Genomic DNA, 14,381 nt, shown 5'->3' on the forward strand with positions numbered 1-14,381 from the left:
TTATGGTGCTCTAAGACGTGTTCTCACCAGAGGTCATTTTCCAGAATAAAGGAATGGCCTACATTACAAAAATAAAAATGGTAAATATGTAAACCTGAGCACCAGTTTCTTATTCTAACTCAATATATGCATAGGTACAGTTAAGAAAATTTTTGTTAGAAATCTCTTTTTTGTGCCTGATGTAATTTCATGCCTTCTGGTACTCCTGGGAGTATTACCAGTATGTGATGAACACTGAGTCACCATTTCATCAATCTGGACACTCTTTGAAGTCTAGTTCATATTTTGAGAGTTGTCACTTTTCAGCAGGTACTATTCTTTTTATATATTTCAGCACAAATTTTATTTATTTTGCCCTTATGATTGTCTGTAGCCAATGAATCTTAGCGTTATATGAAAAGTGAAAGTGAAGTCGCTCAGTGTCTGACTCTTTGCAACCACATGGACTGTAGCCTACCAGGCTCCTCTGTCCATGGGATTTTCCAGGTATTATATATGGTTATATATTAATTGTTAAAGTGGAGAAGCTGTAAGGAATGAACTTTAGATCAGGAAGTTGTGAGTATATAAATATCTTCTGAAGGACTGTCTTTTTATTAGAATGTACCTTAGTGGTTATAGAGAAGGTGATAAGACCAATGGGCCAAAGCCTACATTAGGAAATTTACAATCTTGTGAAAATATCTGAAGATATTCCAATAAAGATGTGCCCAATTCCAAAGGATGCCAGGGAATAGAAATAAAAAATTTGAGTTGCTTTTAAATTAAGTTTTGCTCTGAGGTTCCATGGTGGGAGGATCAATCTGGAATGAATCAGAAATCTACCTGCTAGTATGTGGTCTTGGGAAATCACTTGAACTTTACCCAATTCCAAATGCAGATGAAGTTCTTTGTAATCTATGAAGCATTCTAGTAAGGAAAGTTATTAATATGTGGTCTCTGAAGACTTTGTGTTTCTCTAATCCTCAGATGAAAGAGATAGGTAGGTATGGTTGTCCTTAAAGAGAAAGGCAGCATTCCTGACATGAGTGAGGCCCACACATCCTGGTGTGAAAGCATTGGTGAACATCCAGCTTTGCTTTGACACTAAATACATATGAAGTATGTAGCCAGTTATGAGATTCTTTAATTAATGACACAATGGCTCAGAAATGCCAAACTCAGCATAACTTTCTAATAACTGGAAATGTCAGGCGAGTAATTCTGTGAAGAAATGTGATAACCTGGTAAATTTTCCCACTAGAGAATGTGTACCCCAGGTTTTCTTTATATTGAAGGAATGTGTGATAGGTTTAATTTCACGTCTGACCAAAAGATTAGAAGCAAGCCTTTTTTTCCTTTTTCTTTTTGTTTATAAACTGCCTAATAAAAGATAGAAGTCCCATTCTGGGAGACAGAACTTCATACATGAATTATATCACTTTAGATCTGCCAGAGTTGGCGACTTCCCTGGCGGTCCAGTGCAGGGGGAGAGGCTAGATCCCTGGCTGGGGAACTAGGATTCCAAATGCCGTGACTATGGCAAAAATAAATAAATAAATAAGTAAAAATCTGCCAGTGTCATCTTGTGAAGGGTAGAGCCATGGGACTGAGGAGCCAAGGAGAATTCTTAGATATCATCTAGTTAGAAGGATGACTATTGATTATTTTCTTTAAAATCTCCAGGAAGGAAGGCCTCCATCTATTTTTCAGTTGATGCTATTGTTTTTAGCATAATTTTATTTTAGCATAATTGCTTTAGGAGTTAGCAGCTATATACTTTGCAATAAAAATTAGAAGTTTGAATTTTAGTTTTCAGGCAGTTTTGCAAATAGCAATAGAATAAATTTGGATTTATAAAGCATCCTTATTTAGGTGCAATTAAACTTGGATTTAATTCAAGTTAATTGAATTCATTAAACTTGGATTTGTAAAGCATTAAACTTGGATTTATAAAGCATCCTTATTCAGGTGCAATATTCTTTTGTTTGAAATGAACATACCTTGTTGAACACACATAATATGAATCAGAAAAAATAATTAGTTCATATCTTCCTGATCCATACCTTAAGCAGAAACCCCCTTCCCCATTTCTTTTCTCTCTCTTACCTGTTTTAGCCACTTTATTTTCTGCTTGTAAACCTCCCTCCTTTTTTCCCCCAAGACTCTCTTAGTTTTTTAGTTTTTTAAATATTATTATAGTGATATTCATGCATCTGTCAATTTGATTTAGTACACAGTACACAACATTTCTTCAGACAGCAATGTGACAATTCCAATAGCAGACAGCCCAGACACCAACAAAGCTTTGGAAAAGTGCCTCCTTCAGTCTTAAGGTTAAGACTTAATTTTTTTCATTATGATCACATTTTGAGTATGTGTAAGGATTATTAAGTTAAATATTATGGTTCAGCAGACCCTTTAAGGAAAGATCAGACTTCTCTTATAACAGGAATCCTTTCTGAGGAAAAATAATTTAGCTAAATAATTTTTATTTTCTTTTGGTTATTATTTATAGAAAAATTCATTCACATGTCTAAAATATTTTCTTGTGATGTGGGAAATTTGAGGTAATTTTTCCATTATAAAACTTAGTACTGATCAGGCCACCTAATTCCAAAATTCTATGACACTAGTAAAATTCAGGAAGAAAAGCATAAAGACTAGAAAAATAAATTCAATTTTAACACATTTAAAGCTATCATTTACTTGGTCATTTATAGTCTTTTATAACAAATGATGAGGTAGTATTTTATTGATCATAGGGACCTGATATTCTCTATCTTCACTAAAGGTTAATCAGGAAGAAATAGGTTTGTAATAAGATATAATTGGATATTGAGAAAAGAATAAATTTCTGGACAGTGAAGGCTGTTAAATAGTATTAAAAGATCTTTAACAAAGTTTATCATCTGTTATTATTAACATTTTTATGCATTTACTGTGTGAAGGAGTTACATGCATTCTTTGTGGAATTTTAAGAAGAATGCAGTGTAATTTCTTTATTTCAAAGACTTAATGGTAGAGATAGAGATGAGTCTAGTTTGCCTGGGATGATAAAAGCAAAGCCATGCCCCTCAAAGTTCACTGCACTTAAATTTTCCTTTCAACCCTTTGACTGAAGCCCATAGGTGATGGCATGTGTAACATTTGGGATGTTTGTGTGCAGTGTAAAAGTGTGCAGTGTAAAAGATGAAAAGTAAAAGACTGCAGAGACATTACATTGAAGGATTTGTAAACCATGCTTAAATAAACAGGCAAAATCATTGAGCCCCATCCATTGTGAGAAGCAGTCCATTTAAGCCTGCAGTCTCAGATAAATGAACCTTTGGTAAATGCCTGAATGCCAGAACCATGTAAAGAAAGAGTAATTTGGGTGCAAAGTCAAGTAAAGTCACAACTTGTATTTATTTGATTTGAATTTATGGGCTTCCCTGGTAGCTCAGCTGGTAAAGAATCCACTTGCAATGCAGAAGATCGTGGTTTGATTTCTGGGTCGGGAGGATCCCCTGGAGAAGGGATAGGCTGCCCACTCCAGTATTGCTGGGCTTCCCTGGTGGCTCAGAAGGTAAAGAATCTGCCAGCAATGCAGATCTGGGTTCGATCCCTGGGTTGGGAAAATCCCCTGGAGGAGGGCATGGCGACCCACTCTAGTATTCTTGCCTGGAGAATCCCCATGGACAGAGGAGCCTGGCAGGATACAATCCATGGGGTTGCAAAGAGTCAGACACGACAGAGCAAGTAAGCACAGCATATAAATTTGAATTTAGTGAGGCACATCTCATCAGCATATAAAAATTATCATTAAAGGTAATAGTGATAAAAATGACTTGTTAACCATAAAGATTATCATTGGAAATGTAACGTTAATGGGATGTTCTTTGGCATTCTTTAAAAGTATTGGTATGATAAAAAGCCCTAAAAACTTAAAAAAAAATAAATAAATAAAAGTATTGGTATGATACAAAAGGCAATTATCCTACCTGAGGCAACTTACAAAACTTTGATTTTATTTTTCAAAAAATTGATAGAGCATTTTACTGATAGGAGGCAAGACAGAAAATATTATTCCAGAGAGTTAAAGATCTCTTCCATAAACAGATATATCATTTATGTTATTAACAGTATAAATATGGGAATTACATGTCTTTTTATAAATTAATGTTTCATAATATCCTGGGAGAAAAAAAGATTTCATTTATGATCTGAAGTCACAAATATTTTGAAAGAATATGTATCAAAGAATTATATTAATCCTACATACAAATCTAATGAGAAATTTGATTTCCTTAAAGGGAGAGGTAGATCACACAAGGTAATACAGGTGCTTTATGTCATTTGTAAAATTTTATTAGCCATACCTGTCTGGGGGTCATGCACTGGCAAAAGATCAGATTAACTACCAAAGTAGGAACATTGACAAGGCAGTCCTATCTAAAGTTTTCTACTCTGTTCCCTTAGCAGAAGTAATAAAAATATGTTCCAATCTCAGTTAATTCAAAATCAGAGCGAATGAAGTCGGTAATAGTGCAGACTATGTAGCTTTTCCCTTGTTGGAGATAAAGAATTGAGGTCATTCACCAGCCACCTATAATTATCTTTCTATGGTATCAACAAGAATTCCATTATTTTTCAACTCTTTTCTTCCTCTTGTTAAATTATCTTCCTTTACATATTCTAGTGTGCAGTTATAGAATTACATTTTTGATTGACATTTGAATCTCTTTTGATTTATTTATATTTCTGCTAAATGAATAGTGAGGCCCCAGATTGAATAGAGAATTCAAATAATTTATTTGGATTAAATTATAGAACAGTTTAGAAATCAATCAGTTCCTTTAAGGCCAAATCAAGGTTACATTTATAGTATTTAGAAATTACAAATAGTTTGCATACCACAGTGAGAAAAAGGATACCTTATCTGGGCAAGGACTGTCTGTCTTGATATGTCTCCTTCAGCACCAGGTTTTTTTTTTGTTTGTTTGTTTTTAAAGACAAAATGGCAATTAACATCTCTAAGTGTAATGAAGTTACAGTGAAAAACCTCATCTTTTCGTATTTTTCCCCTGAAGCAAGGGTATACTCATCCAGATTGTAAAGACTTCAGTGATTGCATTTCCGACCTCTACAATTAGAATTACTTTTAACTTGTCACATTTATTAATAATCTTACATGTTGTTATAGATTTGATTCATGTAGATCATTATCCCTACCTCTTTTTTCCTAAAATAATATTTGTATATGTCTGTGTTCATGTGTGTGTCTTGTTTTCTGACTCTGAAATGTTTATTATGCCTTAGACAGTTACCCCAGGGAGATTATGTAAAAAAGCCTGGAGATGGCGACTCTTTTTATAGCGACATTCCTCCTGGAGTCAGCACAAACTCAGCATCTAGTTCTAAGAAGAGGTCTGCTTTTCTGTCGCATTTTCAGATTTCTACCTGTTCCATCACACATTATTCCATTAGTCAGAACATTTCATTATTTTGCAGCAGGTTTGATTACTTCTTCCTTCTTTCTTGAATGTTAAAAAATAGTATCCTTTGTTCTTTGATTACTCTACTTCAAAATGCCATATGCTCAGAACCAGTGGTTTAACAAATCAGGCCAGAAAACCAAACAAAAGAAAACTAAGCAAATAACAACCCTAAGTCTATATAGAAACTCCAGGGTTTTCCAATCTTGCTCTTCTACTGCTTCAGAAACTACACATCGTATTCTATTGTATTTTAAATGGTGAGCTTTATGTCATGTTTGGTAGTCAAAGAAAAAGGTTACTGTCATGCTTCAGTAAAAGCAGTTGTTAAAATAAACTGATAATATAAATGCTGCATTGAATTTAAGTTTAAATTTATCAAAGCTAAGCTTGTTGTGAAAAAACGAATGCTTCTCTGTGAATCGTATATTTGAATATTATGATTTTGCCTTTCATTCCTGGAATGATTAATTCTAGACTTTATAATTTAGAGCTGGTTGCCAAATTAATTTAAGCATTTTTAACATTTGAGTTTTATAGCAGTCCAGATGGGGTTAATATATTATTTATATGTCTTAAACTTGAAGGCTGTATTCTTGCTCTATGGTCTTAAGGTATATTAGACCATTTAAAATTCTGCATGCTTTATAAATGCTTAATAAAATAAGCTGACAGAGAAATAAATAGAATGTTTTAGGAAATGAGACCTTTGTTCACATTGAAAAAAAGCTTAAATATTCCTCTGGAAGAGTTTCTTTAAAATTGTTGGTAGGGCTGTAATGTATACTTTGGGCACAGTTGTTCCTTTATAGACTGAAAAGGAAATTGCTAGTTTATTGAGAAGAAACATGATCTCTTCTGGAGTTCTAAATAGAGTAATCTGCAAAAATACTGCAGTGGATCTCACTCTTTATAAACCTCAGGAAAAAAAAAAATTGAAAGAATTAGTGAGATTTGGGAACTCTGTGGAACTGTCCTCAGCATAAAGGATTGTTTTTACTCGGATAATATTGCTTAAATCTAAAGTTAAATTATTAGTCATTACATAAGGAGTGCAATTCTATAGAAGGATGTTCAAGCATTTTATTTAATTCATCGGGTACTTTTTAGCTAAGAGAATTATCTTTTCTTAAAATCCTCACAATATATATTTTCTTGATCAAATATTCAATTTTAAGTCAAATCACATGGTAAATAAGTGTAGAAATCAATAAATTCCAGGAGAATTTCTATTGTTCTTTTGTACAAAATAGGAGTCACTCTATATTTAGCAAATGATGGTGAAAAATCTAGGGAATTACATAATAATTGTGCTGAGTTCCATTTATTTTCATTCATCAGTAGAAGGTTCCTTTTAAAATAGATGTTTTTAGCAGTTAACTGGAATGATATATGGGAAAGATTTAAATTACAGCACTATTTTCTAAAGTACTTCAAAAAGAGCTTAAAATATTGATTTGAATCATTACCAGATTTAAGCAAAATCTCAATGGGTTTTGACTTTTAAACAGTTAAATATTGTACCAAATTATGTGATTCCTCCTAAGTATATGCAGTTTGTCAAAATGCTTTTCTTATGTGGTTCAAGGTAGGTGTGTAAATTTTGCTTCTTGTAGACAGTTCATTTAAAGATGGCAGGACACAAAGAGCAGAAGGGCTTAATGGTACATGGACTTTGTGAGAGAAAACTCCATGATAAACCTCTGACTCAATTCAGTTATTGGACAGTTAACCAACAGTACCATATTTGGGAGGGGGGTGCATATTAGTGGAGAAAAATGCCAATTTTCAGAAAATAATTTTATTGTTTAAGAAAACCTAAATATTAGGTTTGGGTAAAGATTAATCTTTGATAAAGGTTAACCAGGTTCAACTGAGCAATTCTTATTGAAATCTCTTGAAAGTCCATGTTCTCATAGTACTTGAATGGAAGCCATTGCTTTACAATTAAGAAACATCTATGGTGGGACCCCATTATAACTCTTGCTGCATGGATTATGTAACTGAAATATGTAGTGTATTTGCTCTATGTGGTTCTTGGGAATGTAATTGGCTTGCACTGTATCCTGATACTTTTCAATTACAAACTCTTGTAATGGGGTTCCATTGTATTTGACTTTTCTTAAATTGAATGTTGTGTAATTCTGCCTTCTTCATGAAGACTTTCATGTTTTCTTCATTCTTTCATTTCAGATTTTTTCTTTCTTGATTTATTTTAGTGCTCAGTAATGCTTAGAATTGTTGCTTACTGATTTCAACACATTCATTTGATTATGTTTTTGAACAGTATCTACACATTTTCAATTTCAGGTCAAATGGACTTTCTCATTCTTGGAGTGAAAGGATTCCAGACACAAAACATATTTCAGACATCTGTGAAAATGGTCGACCTCGGAGTAACTCTTGGCAAGGTATAGGGCAGCATTCTGAACCCATCTGTCCAAATAACCTTAATTCTGTATTGTGTGGGCCTGGTTGTAGAGACTTGTTCTTTTTCGTTAGTTCTTCACCTCTTCTCCCAACAGAGAGGAGGACATCTCTTATGAGAGAATCCAGTTCTTTTTTTCTGGTTGGGAAATGACAGGATTTGGTACCCCAGTGCACTGGGTACATGAGAAGTCTGCACAGTGCTCTGAAGTCCTGCGTTCTGGGCTGGTGCTGTTGTGAATTGCATTCACTTGAAATACAGTGTACTTAAACACACAACAATTGTTTTTTATATTCAAATCTAGCCATACACCATCTTTTTCAGGTAACCTGGGAGGCAACAGAAAGAAAATCAGAGGCAAAAGATTTAGACCTCGATCTAATTCAACTGAGTAAGTCTGAACCTCTAATGGAAAAAGACCCTGCAAGTCTTGTGCAATTAGTGTGAAATGTTAATGAACCTGATCATCAAAGAACTGTAAACCATGCCTCTGGGTCTTGGTTTTGTCTTTTTAATCCTTTTATTTATTTATTTATTTTGCTGTTTTAAAATTAACCATGGCTTTTCTCTTTTACATAGGCATCTCCGCAACTGTGCCCAAACCAATACCCCCTGATAGTGGGGGGGTCTCACCCTCGCTGCAGGCTTTGTCCTCCAGTAACCTGCCATTGTGGTGTTTTGGTTCCGTTTGAAGGGAATTTTGATAACATTCCTTTCTTCTCATCGCCCGGGGTCCAGCCATTTCAGAGGGGTCACCTTTCCTCTCCCCAGTATTCACACAGCCTAGAAGCAGGGGGAGGTTTCCACTGTGCTAGAGCATGGGAACTGCTCGCAGTGTGAAACCACCGCTCCCAGGGCTCCATGGCCATCTAAGCATTCTCTCAGACTACTGGAATGTGGGTCCCTTTTAAATTTTCCTTCTGAGGACATTTAAAAGGGTATTTCCCTAAACTTGCTCTTTAACGGAATCATTGTCACTGAATGCAACACTCTGTATTTTAAATGATAGCCACATTTTTTTTTTAAGTCGGATGGGGTTAGCAGTTACATTTAAAGTCATTTATAATGAGGCAAACACCATACACTTTTAAAATTTCTCTCTCCACTTGAGAAAAATCAAGAAAAACCAAGCTTCTTAAAACCTTTATCTCCCATCATGGGATAAAACACATCCTTAGTTTTCTTCTGGACCTGGCCACCTCGTTTTAATTAACCATACTTTTTGGACCTACCTAATTTTTTTTTTTTGTTTTTTGGGTTTTTTTTTACTTATTTCTCACTGCAGTGCTAGTGATTATTCCCTGGATCTCTATTGCTTCTTCATGCCTTAATACTTTAAAAATCTGAATAGCAGATATTTGTTCACTGCTTGTCAGAAACTCATGTTAGCTTTTCCATCATATACCCTACCTTTTTCAGTCCAGGACAATAACATTGCCCTGAAATTTGGAGCTTCCTGCTGATGGTATTGTCTTGTAAGTGGCTTGTCAGTTTACTAGAGGATATGTTACCTTAGCAGCAATAAATAGGTTCCAGTGATACCATTGCATGGTCCAGAATGGCATCATAGAACTCCATCACAAATAACTAATCTGTTAGAGTTTATCTTATACATTCCCAAAGCGCTTGGATGCTTTAGGGCTCATCATGGATAAACTCTTGGAATGTTTGATTTGTTTTGCATGAGGTCACCTGGTAAGAGCTTCTTAGCTTATCTCAGTTGCTCACAAGAGTACAGGTAAAACTGCTGAATGTTCTTCAGAACTTCCTTTGTGTAGCTGTATCGTGCTTTAACAGTATTTCCTGTAACAAGGCTTTGAAAACTCCTAAGTGAACAACCACCAAATATCCAATATTGTATTAAAGCTATGAGTTTAAGACCCAAGGAATACTTGGTGTTTAGTGACATTTTCTAGCAAATCACTTATTTTTTTTTAATTATGTATCATGCAACAAATATTATGATACTGTAGACAGCCCTTGAGAAATCTTGCCTTTGAGATAATTATTACATTTAGTAAGTCATCATAATGGAGTCATCATTATGAAGAAGAAGTATTAAGGATGCTCTCAGATTTTTCAGACTTTCAGATTTGGTTACATGACCCATATAAGCTAAATGGAACCAAGTTTGTGAAGCTGACCACTTCTCACATTCTCATATACCTTATTGTCCAGACACTATGTTTTATTTTTCTTAAAATAAATCCTAACACATAGCATATCAGGAATTATGTCAACAGTTTTTAAAAAAATACTCCCCATGTTTATTAAATAATTGCAATTGTATCTGATATAACAATATCATTTGTGTGACTTATAAGAGGAGCAGTGTAACCACAGACAAACATATCTTTAAAATTTTTTTTTAGGTTAAGAGTTACTATCAGGTCCATTATTTCAACATTCCCTTTAGTATCTGATCATCCCAAAGGATGATGAAACATGAGTTCGTTAAAGAAACCGTAAACCACAAATGCATACTATGCTATAAAACGTCCTTGTTTATTGTATTGTTTTTCCACTCAAAGCTTTTGCATCTTCCTCACTGTTGTACATGATGTAAAAACAAAAGGTTTTTGGCTTAGACTTTGTATTATATATTGTGTTTTTACAGGAGGGAGCCCCAAGCACCTGAGCCTGGGCACTCCCTCGCCCAGACAGTCCCATCCCAAGGCATAAGCTCAGGGGGCTCTGACAGCCCCCAGACAGGGAGTCTGGATCACAGGTCAGTCTCCACCTGCCCCTTCATTCTGGGCTGCCACTTAATCTCCCTCCAAGTCCCTTCCTTGGCTGAGAGCAGAGTCATTTGATCTCTGACTGACCCCCAACGTCTGCTCGGAGGTGCTCCTGGTCCAGCCAGCACCGGCTAATTTTCCTCTGCCTTTCCATTCTGGAGAACACAAAGGGCTCTCCTATCCTGTTGAACGCTATTTTTTTTTTTTTTTTTTTTTTGCATGTTGCGCTACAAGCCAAGTCAAGCCACGTAGGCAGATGCATCGCAATTTGATGAAATCTCATCACTCTAGCCAGCACGACCTAGAGATTATTAGGAGGCCCACTGTGAAGACAGTTTCACAGGCACATCCCCAGAGGGAACCTCGATTGAGCGCTCTCTTCAGTGACCTAGCGTGAAGTGATCACAGCTTTCTGAGATGCTCCCTGACACGGAGAGAAAGGCCTGCCTCTGTGCAAGTCAGGCCACATGGCTGTAGGTTTCCTGGAACAGCCACCGCTGCTCCTTGGAGCTCCTAAGATTGACAGTGAAGGGAACACATGTCTCCTCCTGGACGTGGCCGGCTGCCTGTGGGTGACTCAGTGTGCTGTGCGGCTCTGTTTCACCCGGTAACAGCTGCATGGGCTTTTTCTACAGGCTTCCCAGCCTGGAGCATTCACTAGCCTTTATGTGTGGCTGCTCTTGCTTTTTGACTTTTTTCTTTTTGTTCAGAGTCTTAGTGGAAATCTTTATGCAAGTTTTAATTGGCTATCTCTGTCAAAAGCACAAGTTGGCAATGATTGTGGCTAAAGGCAAAAAGAAGTGTGAGTTGTGCCCAAGTCGGACACTATCTTAGCAAAAATGGTCTTGTAAGCATGAAAAACAAGCAAGCCCTTCCCTTAGGAGGGAATTGGTGATGTTATTTTGTAGTGTACATTGGTTATAACTAAAAAGGAAAGGGACACTTGAGGGAAAGCACCATGGAAATATAATCTAATATTGTTTATATAACTGTGGAAATGTATCTTGATTTAAATGTATCTACAAAAAAAAAATGAATATGTAGGCAAGAAGCAAACTTTAACCACAAAACAAAGCAGTATATTTTATAATTTCCCCTGGTTTGTTTTGAAATAACTTTAAACATTTTACTGAGCTTAAATCTTCATTGTCTATGGTATCTCTGGAAGTTACCTTTTAAATGAGAAATCTCAGTGTAAAATTTCCAAATTCTCTGTTACTTAACTTGTTGAATCTTTATGTATTTGACAAAGGCATATTCTGAGAGGTTGTGTCTTTGCTTGGCTCCCAGGGTAAAAATCAAAAGAAACTCTGGAAAAAAATATATAAAAACTCTTGTATTCATAATTTTACTGCCTTTAACATCTTCCTTTGTGCAGTAATTCTGATGGAGACTTTGTCAGATCCATCAGAAAAATGTTAGCTAAGGTCATTATTATCCTCTGGCAGTCACTCACCCAGTGATCACTCAGGAGGCAACTTCTGAGACATTTCCTACTGGAAACATGAATGTGAAGTGCACAAAGGGGAGGAGGGATGGAATGGTAGCTGCACCTAAGTTGCCAAACCCAGCTCAAGATCATGGAGGCCTACTGGGACCATACTGTGTGTTGGGGCTCCAGGATCAGAAGAGTGGGACCCTTTCTGCTCATTATAGAGCCAGCTGGATCACCTTTCTCCTAAACTCCAGCTTGAGATCTGCTCTCAGGAATGAGACAGAAGCCATGTAAAATCTTTGCTTTCATATGGGAAAGAGAGCTTGGCTTCTTTTCATTGTTCTTGGGATGTTACATTCTGAAAAACCAGGTTGGAATTGCAGCCATCTGAATATTTTCAAAAAGGCCCATTATCATTTGAAAGTCAAGGAGAAAAATGAGTGGTGGCCTGGAAAAAGCCTTTGGAGTTGGGTGAAGGGGGCTGCTGACATTCCTCTGAAAGAGAGTTTCTGATTCACTTTGGGAAACCACTGGAAAGACTTTCCCTGAAAGGTTGAATATATGCTAGAATGCCTTGAGCCTTCTTGTAGCCAAGTTAATTGTCATGGTGTTGTACAGACTGCCTCATAACCACCCAGCATCCATCCTGGTTTATTCGCCATAGTCACTTGCATTTAGAGGGTGAAGAACATCCTTGCTAAGCTTGTGCTGTGTATTTTCAGATTTTCTATCTTGTTCTGCTTTCTTTGTTCCTTCCATTGCTTTCTGCAGGTATTTAAATCCATGGTTCAAAAGAGACTATAATGTAGCTAAGTGGGTAGAAGATGTGAATAAAAACACTGAAGGACCATACTTTAGGTATTTTATAAATTAATTTTATATCCTTTTCAAACTCTCCCAGCACATACAAATACTGTTGTGTGACTGGTTTTCTATCTTGTATCTCCCAATACAAGTTCCCATAGGTGGAAAAGGTTCTTGTTTATTTGCTGCCTTTTGACCTCTGTTTTTGGCTTCATGAGCAAGTCTAGTTCTTTTTCTGAATGTTTCAAATGAACATATTTGAAAGGGTTGCCATGTAGTGCATGTCCCTCTCACCATCTTGAGCTTTTCAGTAGCTTTCTCTTCATGTTATGCTATGTAGTATTCTATGGGCATGAAGCATACTTTCCACTAATAAGGAAGCACTATTAACCTGAACAATTTAATTTCTAGAACCTAGCAGTTTCATAATGCATTTTTCCTACTTAACTGCCTTAAGAGTGCATAGTACATACAAAAACTCAAGGAAAAACATGAAAAGTAATGAAATGAAATATAGTGAAATTTTACTTCCAGTAAAAACAGTTATTTGATGGAACTTGAAAATTGTTGAGATACTATTGACCACAAGAGAGAGTATGGAATGAGATGAGGCTTTGTTCAGTACAGCCATTTGCTACTAGAGAAGAGTTGTGCTGAGAAGGGTTTTAAAGATTTTCAAAAAAAAACCTCTAAGGAAATTTTTATTCCAATAAGAATGTTGTTGTCTAACCCTTCAGGTAGAACCAGGAAAAAGGTCAAACGATCTTGATTCACAGAAAAGCAGACAGAGTATTCCTTTATATTGGAAACTAGCAAATTTACTCAATTCACTGTAGCTGAGTTAACATTAGAGGTCATCGAGAATTTCCAAGAGCTCCTAATGGCATTTTTTCTCTCTTTACAATATCAAACTGATTTCCTGGATGTAAACATATGCTTTAAATCTGACAACTTGGTGGACAACTATGCAAAGAAGCAATATAGACTCAATTACTATCTCTTCAGAGCATAACTTCAGCAGTTAGCTTTCAGATTCCTTATTGCCGTGACTTGGATCAGCATTGATCAGATATCAAAATATGTATGTTTTCAACTCTCAGCACCCATACAAGGTGGACTTTCTCTTCCAGTGTACCATTTAGTTTAGACATGTATAGTTTGAGAAAATGATTAGACCAACCTGCATTTTAATTTGATCCATACATTTGCATATAACTCAAGGAAAGCATAACCCTGCTTGCTCACAAAAATATCTCCTGCTTTTATACCCCATCTTCCCCCTTCTTCCCTGCCCCTCTGCTAATACCACTTTTGCACTGAACTTCATGCACATACACTCACATTCAAACATCCCACCTCACCTGTAGCTCCCAAGATGGCCAGCGTCAGGAAGACAGGTAAGATGCTTTTGAATGTTATTTGGAATCTTGGCTCACCTGTGGTCCTATTTCTCCTTTCTATTTTCCTCAGGCTTGTGGGCAGATTATAATTTGTATCAGCCATGGAACCAAAACACAGTA

General features: G+C 36.1%; 1 protein-coding gene across 10 annotated transcripts in view; it reads left to right on the forward strand.

The window, feature by feature from the left end:
• The window catches only part of ADAM22 (ADAM metallopeptidase domain 22), a 222,781-nt gene that overhangs the window by 200,394 nt on the left and 8,006 nt on the right, over positions 1-14,381 (forward strand). For 2 of the 10 annotated variants that reach the window (XM_065939992.1, XM_065939993.1), the window contains 3 exons: positions 7,767-7,867; positions 8,209-8,275; positions 10,502-10,612. In XM_065939992.1, the coding sequence (XP_065796064.1) occupies positions 7,767-7,867; positions 8,209-8,275; positions 10,502-10,612 (279 nt within the window). Of the gene's footprint in view, positions 1-7,766; positions 7,868-8,188; positions 8,276-10,501; positions 10,613-12,828; positions 12,916-14,381 lie in introns of those variants that run through there. The other 8 variants (XM_065939998.1, XM_065939996.1, XM_065939994.1 and 5 more) reach the window with 6 other exon arrangements.

Source organism: Muntiacus reevesi, chromosome 6 (assembly GCF_963930625.1).
Source record: "Muntiacus reevesi chromosome 6, mMunRee1.1, whole genome shotgun sequence".
In the NCBI taxonomy this organism is placed as follows: Eukaryota; Metazoa; Chordata; class Mammalia; order Artiodactyla; family Cervidae; genus Muntiacus; species Muntiacus reevesi.